Raw genomic sequence first — 15,304 nt, forward strand, 5'->3', positions numbered from 1 at the left:
GTTCATGTTCTCTAAGAAGGAGTTAAAAGAGCTGCTCTGGTTGAGAGAGTAAAATGCTTCCAGATTCCTGACGCCATTTTTTCCACTCCCTCCTGATTCATGTGATTATTAGTGGCCTTGCTAGTACCTTTATTATCCTCTATTCCTTTGCCTTTATCAGCAACTGGATGTACAGGCATAATGCTCATTACAATGCCACAAAGAGATCTTGCAGATCAAATGGCTGTTATAAGTGTGACAGTAGGCTAATCCAAGATGCAGGTGGCACTGTGGTTGAAACCACAGAGCCTAGGGCTTGCCGATCAGAAGGTCGGCGGTTCGAATCCCCATGATGGGATGAGCTCCCGTTGCTCGATGCCTGCTCCTGCCAACCTAGCAGTTCAGTATATGTGCTGCCGAAGCGAGCACTAACCTAGCAGTTCAAAAGCACGTCAAAGTGCAAGTAGATAAATAGGTACCACTCTGATGGGAAGGTAAATGGTGTTTCCGTGCACTGCTCTGGCTTGCCAGAAGCAGCTTAGTCATGCTGGCCACATGACCCGGAAGTTGTCTGCGGACAAATGCCGGCTCCCTTGGCCTATAGAGCGAGATGAGCGCCGCAACTCCAGAGTCGTCCGCGACTGGACTTAATAGTCAGGGGTACCTTTACCTTTAGGCCAAGCTAATCCCCTGCCCCTTGTCATTTAGTAGGTAGCCACTGCAACCGCCCCAGTCAGACTCAGAAAGAGCCAAGCTCCGTGCAGCAAGGTTCTAGGCTATGGAGGATCAAAGTTAAATTGCTGCCCAGAAGGATCAGAGGAGCTAGAGGCAGTTGCATTGCCCAAATCAGGCAACGTCCAAGGCAGCTATCAGCCAATGGGGACAGAAACTCGGGACTCTGGTATTCTGAGGAGCAAGTTAAAGCTGTATAAGCTCTGGTGGGTCAAGATTGGTCCTTGGAGTCAGATGACTGAATGTTTAAAAAGGTTGGTACTGCAGCCCCATGGATCCATGAGGTTCAAAACACTGCCTACGAGACTTCCTGCATAAACAGAGCATAGCTGATACAGGAGCCCAATGCTGGGAGTTCTAGTTCAAGTCCACCCAGATCCCCCAACGCCTCCATTTCCAGACACGATCACGTGGGCTGGAGCTTTCAAGGTGGCTTAGGGCAGCCTTTCCTCAATCTTGTGCCTGCCAGATATTGTTAGACTACAGCTCCTCTCATTGTTGCAGTCCAACAATATCTGGAAGTCATCAAGTTGAAGAGGGCTGGCATAGTTCTCTTGCATCCAAGGTTGGGAAACTATCAGTTTGGAAAAGATAAGCTCAGCTCCTCCACTCCTGGAAAGAGAAGCCCATCGTTTGGGCACGGCCAGAGTCTTGTGGTCCAGCCAGCTAAGAACACAAGATGAGCCCTGCTGGATTAGACTGATCTAGTTCTGCATGCAAGTGTCTGACACTCACTTAAATCCCAAATGGTCAGAAATCTGCTTTATGGTAGCCAGTGTAAGAATTCTCAACATCTCCGCACAAGCTGGAAAGCAGCATGAAGGTGGCAACATTACCCTTCCTCAACAGAATAGATGATAGGACTTCAGGGTACCTCCTTCCCACCCATAACCCCCAAGTTTGCCATTTCACCAGAGATTGGCTCCTTGCAGAATGTCAAGGATGGCACTTCCCCCTATAATCTTAATTAAGAAGCTAAATTTTGACAGGAAGTTTTGTGTGTGTGCTTTTAGCATCCATAATTACAGATGCTTGAGGCAGGTATAAACAACATGCCAATGCAGGAACAAAAAGAGAATTTCATCTAAGTATAAACTGGGAGCTTTCATCGCAAGAAGGCATTAAAAGAATTTTATCAAACCATTGCATCTTAATTGAAATGATCATTTATTCATATGAATAATGCAACTGAATAATGAGGGATGGATCTGAACGTTTCTTAAAAATCTGCCTGAGGCAAAACTTTCTTATCTCCCCACACATCATGAATAGCAGAGCTGTTGGGATGGATTAGCCAACAAGCTAAATATGCTATAAAAGCAGCTCCCCAAACAATATGGGTTCTTTCCTTATTGCCAGAAATTGATAGGTTAGTAGGGAGAAAGTACATTTTAGGTCATAGGTAGGGACTGGTGAATCTGTCAGTTTCAGTCCTTTTCCATTTCACATTTTTCCACTTTCATAGAATCATAGAATCATAGAGTTGGAAGAGACCACAAGGGCCATCGAGTCCAACCCCCTGCCAAGCAGGAAACTTTCAAGTTCAGTTCTCCCCACTAGTTTGTGAATTTTGTTTTTAAAAGCCTAATGAAATGAAAACTCTCTGTGTTTACATACATGTGTGTATGTTTGAATCTTGATTCTGTCTTCCACGTTACTGTTCCTTCCAACTTTCTGCCATCTGCAAGTTTGATTAACATCCTTTGTACTGATATATAATTGATATGTTTTTGTATTTTATATTTCTGTATATATTTCAAAACATTTTCATGTAAAATACTCATGGGTTCTGTATATTAAGAAGAATACAAATTATATACAATATAATGGGGAAAATCTGCATGACTGTACATACATTGGTGAAAATAACACCCAAAGGACATTATATTGGAAGAAATTGTTTGCAAAAAAAATGTATTTGGGGCAAATTGCATGCAAAAATGTCTATGTTAAGAGAAATGCACATTCTGAAGAGGCTTAAAAAATAAGATAAAAAGCAAACCAAGCATCTCAGTGTCATGGGGTCAAGGTTTATAAAATTATTGTTGTCAGAATGGAAGTTTGGCCAAGAGCGGATTAATTTTTGTTAGGGAGGTTCATTTCTGTAACTGATCTCCTGGATGGTTGGAGCGTTCAGAATGGACCACGGGGTGAGCATGCGAGCTCTGCCCCAGTTCTTGTTCCTTTGAAAATGGTGAGGTTCCTAACCATCTGGGCATGTCCCACATATATTAAAACCCTGGGTCTGTAACATGCAGGGAGCCGCTAAGAGTCAAAGTTGCTCCCCGCTTTTCAAGCTCATTCTCTGTGAGTTGGAAGATGATTGGAACATCAATTGGAGGAGAAAGGGAAAAGCTGTTGCACTCAGTGATTCCTGTATTGCAGGAGGTTGACTAGAAGATCCTTGTGGTCTCTTCCAACTCTATGATTCTGTGATCTGGAAATGTGATGAACTAGCTTAAAATTTGAAAATGAGTAGGTGAGGGAAGCCAAAACTGACTGATTTGCCCATCCCATCCCAAGCTGAAACCCTACGGCCAGACTGACTTCCTTCAGAAATCCATGCTTCTAGGCTGGCCTGAAAAGGCTTCATCATGAAGAGTTCCTACAGGGCTTTACTCACGCCTGCTCCCTCTGTTTGAATCCAGTCCCAGTGGGCAGGAGAACAATAGTCTCCTCTTTTCCTCCTATTTTTAACTGTCAGAATAAGCCACTCTAATCCCCTTTTCTCCAGCCAAATATATACTCAATGGCAGCAGTCCTTTCAAATTTACCAGCAATAATTTATCAAGATGTTTACAAACCTGATTTAGTATCCACTCAACATAGCAGGGGAAAGCTTTCACTGCTGGGCTTTTATCAGCTAGTGGGTTTTTCTCCGACCCCTCCTTGGCTTCAGCTCAGAGCTCAAGCAGATCTGAGTGCACTGCTTGTTTGTGACCAACATTTCATCTCTTTCTCCTTAAGGCATTTGCAGCTAATGCACTAGTCAAAGCAGACATCTCATTTTTATCCATCACAGGGCAGTGATTGATACGTGCCATTTTTTCAAGAGATGTGCTGTAGTTAATTTCCCTTCTGCATCCATGCCCTCCAAGGCCTTGGATTTCTCTGCTTTCTTGCAATTTATTTCTATTGGCCTTGTCATGTGTAGAATAGGGCTGTGCTGAGACCTGATCTCACCACCCTATTTTTTTTTTTTTTGCTTCCTGCTCCTTTCCTGCTTCCACATGGAGTGTGAAAACTTCTGGGAGATGGGAAACTAAGGGGCGGTTGTGTAAATGCTTCTGTTTACCTTATGGACGCAACAAGGCAGCCAAGGGTGTCCCTTTAAAACAGGTTTGAAACATTCCATTTGCACTTGCAAGAGGCTCATTGAAGACAGACTTCTAGGCTAGCAGCATAGTAACTTTGCAAGGGAAGAGGATGGGGAGACAACCAGAGCAATTTAGCCATGGCCCGTGACCTCATTTGCCACATCCCCAAAGGCGGATTTAGGGGAGCCTGGTCAGTTCAGTTGCACCAGGCGCAGTGCACTGAAATCTGAGACATCAAGTCTGCCATTGATATCCCCATTGGCTCCTCGCATCCCCACCAGGTCCATTGAGCACAACTTGCCACTCACTGTGGGGTGCACATTTTTAATTTGCATTTATTATTTGTTCTAGGACAGTGGTTCTCAAACTTTTCTGGCCACCAGTCCCTTGGTTCCACAAAGTCATCCCCAGTGCCTCTACCTAACCCTATAAAAAGCAACATTCAGAATAGTGGGTTTGCATGACCCACCAAGGAAGAGAAAAACACAATAAGATTCAAAGCAGTCTCCGTTAATTGCACCTTTAGTCAAAATCCAACTAAAACTATTTAGTTTAATTAATTCAACAAAACTTAGGAATGTGATCCAGTGATACCAACTTCTTAAGGTCTGATAGTTGCTTACATCTCCAATGCCCGCTGCCTCTTAGTGCGTGCCCCGGCCATTCCCAACCCAGGGAGCCACTGTTCTAGGGTAAGATACAGGTAAAGGGACCCCTGACAGTTAAGTCCAGTCGCATATGCTCATTTGCTTTACAGGCCGAGGGAGCTGGCGTCTGTCCGCTCCGCAGACAGTTTTTCCGGGTCATGTGGCCAGCGTGACTAAGCTCCTTCTGGCGCAACGGAACACTGACACCAGAGCAGCGCATGGAAACGCTGTTTACCTTCCCACCGGAGTGGTACCTATTAATCTACTTGCACTTTTGGGTGTGCTTTTGAACTGCTAGGTTGGCAGGAGCTGGGACTGAGAAACGGGAGCTCACCCCGTTGTGGGGATTCGAACCGCCGAGCTTCTGATCCCCAAGCCCAAGAGGCTCAGTGGTTTAAACCACTCAGTGGTTTAAACCATAGCGCCACACACGTCCAGGGTAAGATATAACACTAAGCAAAACACACAGTGTTTCAACAGATGCTCTCGTGCATTTGGTATTTGGCATTTCTCATTGGTCATTATCCAGGAAACTCAAACTCCTAAATTGGGGGTTGGGGAATCTGCAGCCTAGGCCATGCCCCTTCTCCAACCATGCCTCATACTCTCCTCAAATGCTTTTGCCTGGCTGGTATGTGCCCCTGAAATATGATAACGTTTCCTTGCCTGCCTGTGAGGTGGATGGAGAGACATGCATGCAGACCTCTATGTAGAGTGTGAGTAGAAATCAGACTGTTGCCTGGCTGGAATGTAGCCTTCTCTACAATGGTAAGAGTCACATCTGTTTTGCCACCCATTTATGCCTCAGGCCCCGCCCACCACTGAGATGTGGGTGATGGGGAAAAAGGTACACCATCCCCTCCCCCCCCATGATTAACCTTTTAGTCATTACAATTTTGTCCACATTCTTAAATGCCCTCATCTGCCATCTCTCTCTGTCGTAACCAGCATAGGTGAGGGCATTGTGCCAGTATCATGTTCACTTCTGAGTCATTCAGCAGCAATCATTGGATATTTGTTGGATGTCAAACTCAGCCAAACAGATTCCTCACTGGCCTTGCAGACAACTTCATTGTCCAGAAAGTGGGAGAAGCAACAAGAGGAACAGCCATTTTAGATCTGGTCCTAACCAATGTTGATGACCTGGTTAGTGGGGTAGAAGTGGAAGGATCATTAGGCGCGAGTGATCATGCTCTTCTGAAGTTTACTATACAGCGGAAAGGAACAGCCAAGCATACTAGGACTCAATTTCTTGACTTTAAGAAAGCCGACTTCATAAAACTTAGGGAAGTGCTGGGTGAGATCCCATGGACAGTAATACTAAAAGGAAAGGGAGTTCATGATGGCTGGGAGTTTGTTAAGAGGGAGATAGTAAAAGCACAACGTCAGGCAATACCAATGAGACGGAAACATGGAAGGTGCCTAAAGAAGCCAGGGTGGCTATCTAAAGAACTTTTAACTGAGTTAAGATTAAAAAAGGATGTGTACAAAAAATGGAAAAGGGGGGGGGAACCACCAAAGAGGAATTCAAATAAATAGCCAGCGCGTGTAGACACAAAGTCAGAAAAGCTAAAGCACAGAAAGAACTCAGGCTTGCTAGAGAGGTTAAAAGCAACAAAAAAGGCTTTTATGGGTATGTTCGTAGCAAAAGGAAGAACAAAGAAACAGTGGGGTCACTCAGAGGAGAAGATGGTGAAATGCAAACAGGGGACACAGAAAGGGCTGAACTCCTCAATGCCTTCTTTGCCTCAGTCTTCTCCGATAAAGTAAACAATGCCCAACCTGAAGAATTTGGAGCAAATGATTCAGCAGAGGAAACACAGCCCAGAATAACTAAGGAGATAGTACAAGAATACTTGGCTAGTTTAGATGTATCCAAGTCTCCAGGGCCAGATGAACTGCATCCAAGAGTATTAAAAGAACTGGCAGATGTGATCTCAGAACCACTGGCAGTCATCTTTGAGAATTCCTGGAGAACAGGCGAAGTCCCGGCAGACTGGAGGAGGGCAAATGTTGTCCCTATTTTCAAAAGGGGGGAAAGAGAGGACCCAAATAATTATCGCCCAGTCAGTCTGACATCAATACCAGGGAAGATTCTGGAGCAGATCATTAAGCAAACAGTCTGTGAGCACCTAGAAAGGAATGCTGTGATCACCAATAGTCAGCATGGATTTCTGAAAAATAAGTCATGTCAGACTAACCTGATCTCATTTTTTGACAGAATTACAAGCCTGGTAGATGAAGGGAACGCAGTGGATGTAGCCTACCTTGATTTCAGAAAGGCATTTGACAAGGTGTCTCATGATATTCTTGTAAAGAAGCTGGCAAAATGCGGTCTTGACTATGCTACCACTCAGTGGATTTGTAACTGGCTGACTGACCGAACCCAAAGGGTGCTCATCAATGGTTCCTCTTCATCCTGGAGAAGAGTGACTAGTGGGGTGCCACAGGGTTCTGTCTTGGGCCCGGTCTTATTCAACATCCTTATCAACGACTTGGATGATGGACTCAAGGGCATCCTGATCAAATTTGCAGATGACACCAAACTGGGAGGGGTGGCTAACACCCCAGAGGACAGGATCACACTTCAAAACGACCTTGACAGATTAGAGAATTGGGCCAAAACAAACAAGATGAATTTTAACAGGGAGAAATGTAAAGTATTGCACTTGGGCAAAAAAAATGAGAGGCACAAATACAAGATGGGTGACACCTGGCTTGAGAGCAGTATATGTGAAAAGGATCTAGGAGTCTTGGTTGACCACAAACTGGACATGAGCCAACAGTGTGACGCGGCAGCTAAAAAAGCCAATGCAATTCTGGGCTGCATCAATAGGAGTATAGCATCTAGATCAAGGGAAGTAATAGTGCCACTGTATTCTGCTCTGGTCAGACCTCACCTGGAGTACTGTGTCCAGTTCTGGGCACCACAATTCAAGAAGGACACTGACAAACTGGAACGTGTCCAGAGGAGGGCAACCAAAATGGTCAAAGGCCTGGAAACGATGCCTTATGAGGAACGGCTAAGGGAGCTGGGCATGTTTAGCCTGGAGAAGAGGAGGTTAAGGGGTGATATGATAGCCATGTTCAAATATATAAAAGGATGTCACATAGAGGAGGGAGACAGGTTGTTTTCTGCTGCTCCAGAGAAGCAGACACGGAGCAATGGATCCAAATTACAAGAAAGAAGATTCCACCTAAACATTAGGAAGAACTTCCTGACAGTAACCGCTGTTTGACAGTGGAATTTGCTGCCAAGGAGTGTGGTGGAGTCTCCTACTTTGGAGGTCTTTAAGCAGAGGCTTGACAACCATATGTCAGGAGTGCTCTGATGGTGTTTCCTGCTTGGCAGGGGGTTGGACTCGATGGCCCTTGTGGTCTCTTCCAACTCTATGATTCTATGATTCTATGATTGTGACAAATGGTATAGACACACAGGTTTATCACAGTCCTGTGACATATGGTATAAACGCAGAGATTTTTCACAAGGCACCATTTAAAGTTTTGGAGTTGAAGGAAGAGGGGAGAGAAGTTGAAATAGTTGCTTGAGAGAGGGAGAAAAAGCTGCAATTTAGCTGGTTTTTTTATGGTGGAGGTGGACAAAAGGTAGGTTGGGGTCTACTGGTAGATCACTGAATGATTTGCAGTAGATCAGAAAGGATTCTGTCTCCCACCTGATTGACAATAAAAACAGACTGCTAAATTAGGCTGCTGAGATGAAGAAAGATTGAAGTGAAAATCAGGAGCGGATTTTTGTGTGACAGGACTGGGAGGGTTCTTTTAAAAGAAACCTGCAAGCCTGAAGTCTGCCAACCTTTGTATTATGGCATTCTCTTCCCCTGCAGCCCCAAAAAGCCATTTACACAATAGCAAACCAACCAGCACTTTGCATTGTGAACTAAGGCCACACCCACACAATACAGTTAAAGCAGTATCACACCATTTCAACAGTCGTGGAGAATCCTTTGGATTGCAGGGTGTTTGTGTATGTGTGTGTGTTTGTGTGTGTGTGCTGACCTCACAGAGCTACAGTTCCTGGGATTCTCCATGACTCTTGATGGCGGTAGAATAAGGGAGTCCTAGCACATCAGTAGCACACTGGATGAGAAACAGAAAGCCAGTCTGCATTGCAAAATCGCAAACCAAATTAAGAAACTCTGACCCCCACTCCAATTAGTAACAGACTTTATATTTGCAGAAGGGAAACAATTTGAACATAAAACATTTCTCTTTCTTTAAAATAAAGGGTCTTCATCCTTATTTCATAGAGAACAAAACAAATTAGCTAGTAAGAGCCAAAGTACCCATGCAACTTAACAAATTTAGAGAATCTCATCCTTGTAGTAATAATAATAATGATGATATCAATGAAATGAGAAAATTTAATTAAATCTTTTCAACTTACGTAGGGAATAGTGTCTAAAGTATCTGTGTTGACGATGATTGGGGCAGGGCTGGCCTGTGTGAGAAGAAGGAGAAGAAATAAAATTTATTATACTTAATAATTCAAGGCAAAACGTGCTTCAAAAGGGTTTAAAATGTGGCCTGGATCACAGTCAGCAAGGGGGGAAAAGCAAGGCATAACAAATCAATAACTTTTTCATTTCATACATGCACAGAGTTCAAAATGCCCCGACATTTTAGTTCCTGAAATATAATTAAACAACAGACAAAGGTTTTCACTGTTTTGTTTTTATGCTGGTTTTAACATATGCATTATTTATCACTGTAAATCACTTTGGGTTATTGCTGTAACAAAAAGCAATCAATAAGTTTGATGGTGATGGTGATGATAATGTCCAATGTGGCCCCAAGTAACGTGCTCCATCAGCGCAAGGACTTCCACTTGCGCAACATAACTTTCCCTTTCCCTCTTCCCTTTGCCCAACCCTGAGATCTGTTCTAGGTTTTCCTCAAAACTCTAGAGCAGATTTGGGGGGGGGGGTTGGGTGTGGGGTACACATGGGAAGAAAGGGGACAGTTCAACTGCACAAACAGAAATCCTTGCGCTGACAGAATGCATTAGTTGGAGACGACCCAATGAAGCTACACATCACCCAAATTGCATGCTGTCTCATTTAGATCAACCTTAGGAAACCTGCTAGGTCCAGTTTCCAATGCCCGCTTATCTGCAGCCTTCCTGTTTCATTCTATTTATTTACATCTTCCACTCTGCTGCCCTCCTTTTCGCTCTCATTTCCTTCTGCCCCTGGTCCTCACCCGTGCTATAAGCATTTGTTTTCGTTTTATTTTAACCCAACATCTTGCATGCCACCCCCATAACCTGACTAAAGACCCCCTTTCCTTCAGGCAGATATTTTTCCTCTCTCCGATTTAATACGAAGCAAATGCTTCCAGCTGGGATGTTTTACTACCCTGCAGATAGGACAGCTGACAGTTGCGGTGACAGATTGGAATCCTGATAAGATAGATGGAGCCCTACCGCTGGGACAAAACTAGTGCAGGCAGTCTTTTAAAAAGTGGGAGACAAATAGCTTTTGGCTTGCTTTCTGGGAAAGGGAGGGAGGGCTGGTGGGGGCGGGGGATAAAAACTATATCGAATATTGCAAATGCAAGCAAACAACCTGACCACCGCTATTCATCCATGTCAGCTCTGAATGGCAGATGCAAATATAAACAGCGACTTTTCATATATAAATATATTTTTAAAAAGGTCTGTACAATAACTCTCTCTCTCTCTCTCTCTCTCTCTCTCTCTCTGTGTGTGTGTGTGTGTGAACCCTTCTCACTTGCATTCTAAAAAGAAAAAAAAGGGGGAAACCCCCCACTGATTTATAGCTGCATGCAATGTACCATTCATAATAGGTACAAAGTACACATGTTTTGTCCTCTGATGCCAGTTCCCTATGTACAAAATGTATCTTAGCCCTCTGGACAAGCATCAGATATATCAGCTTCTAAGATTGGGGCATGAATGACCACAGGCAGGCAGTTCTGGACCCATCATAGATGACATAAAAACAAAGAGCATGTGTATGTTCTTTTTGTTAATATACCAGAGGGGTGGCGGCGAGAAGCAAATAGTCCCCTTTGGCCGCCATGAATAACAGTTCAAAATGCCTGTGTTGAATTTAGGAACAACACAGAGGTTGCCTTATGCCAGAATCAGTCTGCTTCTCCATCTAGCCCAGGATTGTAAGAAGATGAGAGGAGCTTTGCTGGAACAGGCCAGTGGCCTACCTGGTCGAGGATCCTGTCACCACAGTGGCCAACCAGCTGCTTGTGGGAAGCCAACAAGCAAGACCCAAGCAGAAGAGCACTCCGTTTCACCGTCTATTGATCCCTGTGCCACCACTTTATTTCTCACTGCCACCACCCAGGCCCTACCTGGTACATTACTGAGTCCAGCCAGGTTTAAATTGGAACATAAACTTCTGTTTATTTATTGCTGTTTAACAAGCGTGTGGTATCAGTCAATTACATTCATGGGGTGCCTATCCAGACCGATAACGTCTGCTACCTGCTCTCCCTCACTAAACCACCTCTCAGATATATACTTGTCTTCCAAGCCCCTAACTGTTCCTGACTCAGCTTATTTTGCTACACTAACTCAACCTACCCACAGACTCTATCCCAATTCACTCCCACTCCAACCAGCCACCCAACTCCCAATGAACTCCTCCCTTCGCCCCTCCCAGAGCTGGTTTTATAGTCCCTCTGACTCCACCCCCTGGGTTCTGATTGGGTAACTTGTTTAACTATTTCACCTCCAGCACTCTCATATGTTAACGTCCCAGTGGCTCCCAGCGACTGATTTTCAGAAGCATACAGCCTCTGACCATTGGACAGAGCATCTTTGGTCCCCATCAGCTGTTGCCCAATAGCAGCCTTCACATCAGGCTGCAGTACAGGAGGGAAGAGAAGAGAGACAAGGTCACTTCATTGGCACAGTTAAGTGGTCAGCACCTTTGGGCTCCTTTCCCCCCACTTGAACCCCATCTTGTTATTAGAAGGACTTGTAACTAAGCCCTACTACCTGAGCTTTCTTATTTCTTTCTCCTCTCCAATCCATTTTCTTCTTATGCTACATCTTTTCTTAGATTGGAAGCCTGAGGGCAGGGGCTGTCTTTTTTTTAAAGTGCTTTGTCAGCTTGCCTGGGAGCCTCCCTTGGGCAAAGAGCAGGATACATATTCTTTAAATAAAAACCTGCAGGGTCACAAGCCAAGGTCCTTTCACCACCTGCGACCTGAAGCTTTTTGGTAGGGTTGAACAACTTGGGAGTTGCTGAGACATTAAACTTCAGATAACAGGCTTGGATAACAGCCCAGACTGCAACGGAGTCAGGGGAAGCCACACAAGTAAAAAGACAGTTGGAGAAATATACCGTATTTTTTGCACCATAACACTCACTTTTTTCCTCCCAGAAAGGAAGGGGAAATGTCTGTGCGTGTTATGGAGCGAATGCCTGCGGGTGGTGGTAGGGATCTGCTGCCGTCGTGAACAGAGGATCCATGGTTCCCCTTCCTTCCCTCCTCCGTGGTTACAAAGCATGGATCCACATGGATCCTCAGGATTTTTGCATTGGGCTACTCCAAACTCACTGTCAGATCACATGTGTGTGGCCACAGCATGAACCACAAAAATCATATATCCACTATTTCGTTTAGAATATTTTTTTTCTTGTTTTCCTCCTCTAAAAACTACGTGCATGTTATGGTCTGGTGCGTGTTATAGAGCGAAAAATACGGTATATACACAAATAAAGCTGTATTTGAGGGACGGAAGGATATATGATGTCTGACTGAGAATCATAGAACCAGGGATGGAGAATTTCAAAGCGTTAAAATCAAGATATGGAAAAAATGAGGAGGGGCAGGACTGAGATGTGGAGATATGCTTCAGAGGTCTAGACTATGGGGCTCCCCCAAAAATCAACAATTATAATTTGGATTATAATTTGGTTTTTTTATTTTAGTTTTTTATTTTAATTGGATTATGATTGGATATAATAATTGGATGTTTTTTACAGTGGTACCTCTGGATGCGAATGGGATCTGTTCCGGAGCCCCGTTCGCATCCTGAAGTGAACGCAACCCGCGTCTGCGTGTCTGCGCATGTGCAGGTCACGATTCACGGCTTCCACGCATGCACATGACATCATTTTGAGCGTCTGCGCAAGCGTGAGTGGCGAAACCCAGAAGTAACACACTCCATCACCGTGGAGCGCAACCCAAAAATATTCATCCCAAAGCTACTTCAACTCGAGGTATGCCTGTATTGGAAAATTAATAAAAATGATTTTTAAAACAATGAACATGGGACCTTCTGCACTGAAAGATGGTCTCTCTCTCTCTCTCCCACCTTAGCTCCAAGACACTTTTCTCTGGCACCAAAGCATGTGGCAATAACGCAGGTGAGGGCATTGGTGGCCGGTGCCAATTGGGACCGATAGGATAGAAGGTATGGAGCCCAACACTAGGTGGAGCCAGAGGCCAATGGCAGGAAGGTCCAAGTAATTCTAGTTTTGTCTTCATCCTTCTGCCTGCTGAGTTCTACATGGTCAACACTGACACTAAAGGAGAGGAAGTAAAGGTAAAGGTAAAGGGCCAGTCGTGACCGACTCTAAGGTTGCACACTCATCTCACTCAAGAGGCCGGGAGCCAGCGCTGTCCGAAGACACTTCCGGGTCACATGGCCAGGATGACGAAGCTGCATCTGGCGAGCCAGCACCAGCGCCGCACACGGAAAGGAGAGGAAGTACAGGCAGGCAAAGGCACTAGCTGAGGGTAGACTGGAGTTGATGGGGCAGTTCCATACTAGTCTTTGTGGACTAAGCTATACTGGGTGGGGTTCAGCTCTCCTCACACATGAGCCCCTTTGGATAAAAAAAGGAAAACACTTATGTTTCATGGATGGAAAAGGCAGATGAAAAACAAATGTGGTTGCCCCCATTATGTCTAATTTGGCACTAACTTACAGCAGCTAAGCCCAATTACTGAAAGAATGTCACAAACTCTGTTTGAATCAAAGATCACAACGTAGCCCAGGCAAAGCCTTCAAGGGCAATATTTCTGTTTCAGTCCTTTTGGAATAGGCAACTTGTGACTTCCCTGCTTTTTAATTTTTGTTCTGCATGTTTACATTATCTCTGCCCCCTTGCATTTTTAAAGAACAAATCAATGAATTCCATATTACCCAGCAATAATGGAACGAGGGAACAGTTCTACACACACAAAAAGACTGTAATTATCAAGCAGATTTGTCCCTTTCCTGACATTTCTTGGTGGCAGCTTGAAATTAGCAGTGATTCATATACATGATAGAGAAGCAAGCTTGAATCTGATCCACCAAAGGACGGCATAAATGTCAAACGAGAGCCACTGCAGATTGTGAACAAATGTGTCATGTACCTAGAATTTCAATTTGCAAAACATAATCTATTTTATTGAGTTTTTAGTGCTCATCCCTGCTGGATGGAGACACTTTGCATTAAGTGAGTCTGCACAGAAACGGAGCCAACATTCAATATAGCTGGGATATTAGGAGAAAAGAAATTAACATTAAATCGGTGAGTATCATAATGGCTTGTATAACATGCTCATGTTTAGAATACTGTCTGTGAGAGGTCCCTATGTCCCTCCAGCTGTTGTTGAGCTCCAAGTCCCATCAGTCCCAGCCAGCAGAGCCATTGGTCAGGGATGATGGGAGTTGTGGTCTAACAACATCTAGAGTTATAGTAAAAGGTCCGTATAGTAAAAGCTATGGTTTTCCCAGTAGTGATGTATGGAAGTGAGAGCTGGACCATAAAGAAGGCTGATCGCCGAAGAATTGATGCTTTTGAATTATGGTGCTGGAGGAGACTCTTGAGAGTCCCATGGACTGCAAGAAGATCAAACCGATCCATTCTGAAGGAAATCAGCCCTGAGTGCTCACTGGAAGGACAGATCCTGAAGCTGAGGCTCCAAGACTTTGGCCACCTCGTGAGAAGAGAAGACCCTGGAAAAGACCCTGATGTTGGGAAAGATGGAGGGCACAAGGAGAAGGAGACGACAGAGGACGAGATGGTTGGATAGTGTTCTCGAAGCTACGAACATGAGTTTGACCAAACTGCGGGAGGCAGTGGAAGACAGGAGTGCTCTGGTCCATGGGATCATGAAGAGTCGGACACGACTAAACAACTAAACAACAACAACATCTAGAGGGCCACAGCATAGGTTCCTTGCTTCTCCTGTATGTAGTAGAAATGGCTCGAACCAACTATGGCTCTGCTACTGAAATTTGACTTAGTATGGTATAGTGGTTAGAGGAGGCTTTCTCAACCTTTGTTTTGAGACTACAATTTCCAGCATCCCTGACCACTGGTCCCGCTAGCTGGGGATCATGGGAGTTGTAGGCCAAAAACGTCTGGAGGGCCGAGGTTCGGGAAGCCTGGGTTAGAGTGTCAGGCCAGGAACTTGAGAGACCAAGGTTCAAATCCCCACTTGGCCAGGAAGCTGACTTGGGTGACCTTGGGCCAGTCCCTGCCTCTCAACCTAACCTCTATCACAGGGTTGTTGTAAGAATTAAAAGAGAAGGGAGAGAACTATGTATGCTACCTTGAGTTCCCTGGAGAAAAAAGTGGGATAAAAATGCAGTACAGAGGTACAGTGGTGCCCCGCAAGACGAAA

General features: G+C 44.7%; 1 protein-coding gene across 30 annotated transcripts in view; it reads right to left on the minus strand.

Annotated features, from left to right (window-relative positions):
- The window catches only part of DLG2 (discs large MAGUK scaffold protein 2), a 921,944-nt gene that overhangs the window by 303,726 nt on the left and 602,914 nt on the right, over nt 1–15,304 (minus strand). For 29 of the 30 annotated variants that reach the window (XM_082219075.1, XM_082219062.1, XM_082219073.1 and 26 more), the window contains one exon: nt 9,081–9,134. In XM_082219075.1, coding sequence (XP_082075201.1) covers nt 9,081–9,134 — 54 coding nt within the window. Of the gene's footprint in view, nt 1–8,615; nt 8,664–9,080; nt 9,135–15,304 lie in introns of those variants that run through there. The other variant, XM_082219072.1, reaches the window with a different exon arrangement.

Source organism: Podarcis vaucheri (genome assembly GCF_965113315.1).
Source record: "Podarcis vaucheri genome assembly, chromosome: 4".
In the NCBI taxonomy this organism is placed as follows: domain Eukaryota; kingdom Metazoa; phylum Chordata; class Lepidosauria; order Squamata; family Lacertidae; genus Podarcis; species Podarcis vaucheri.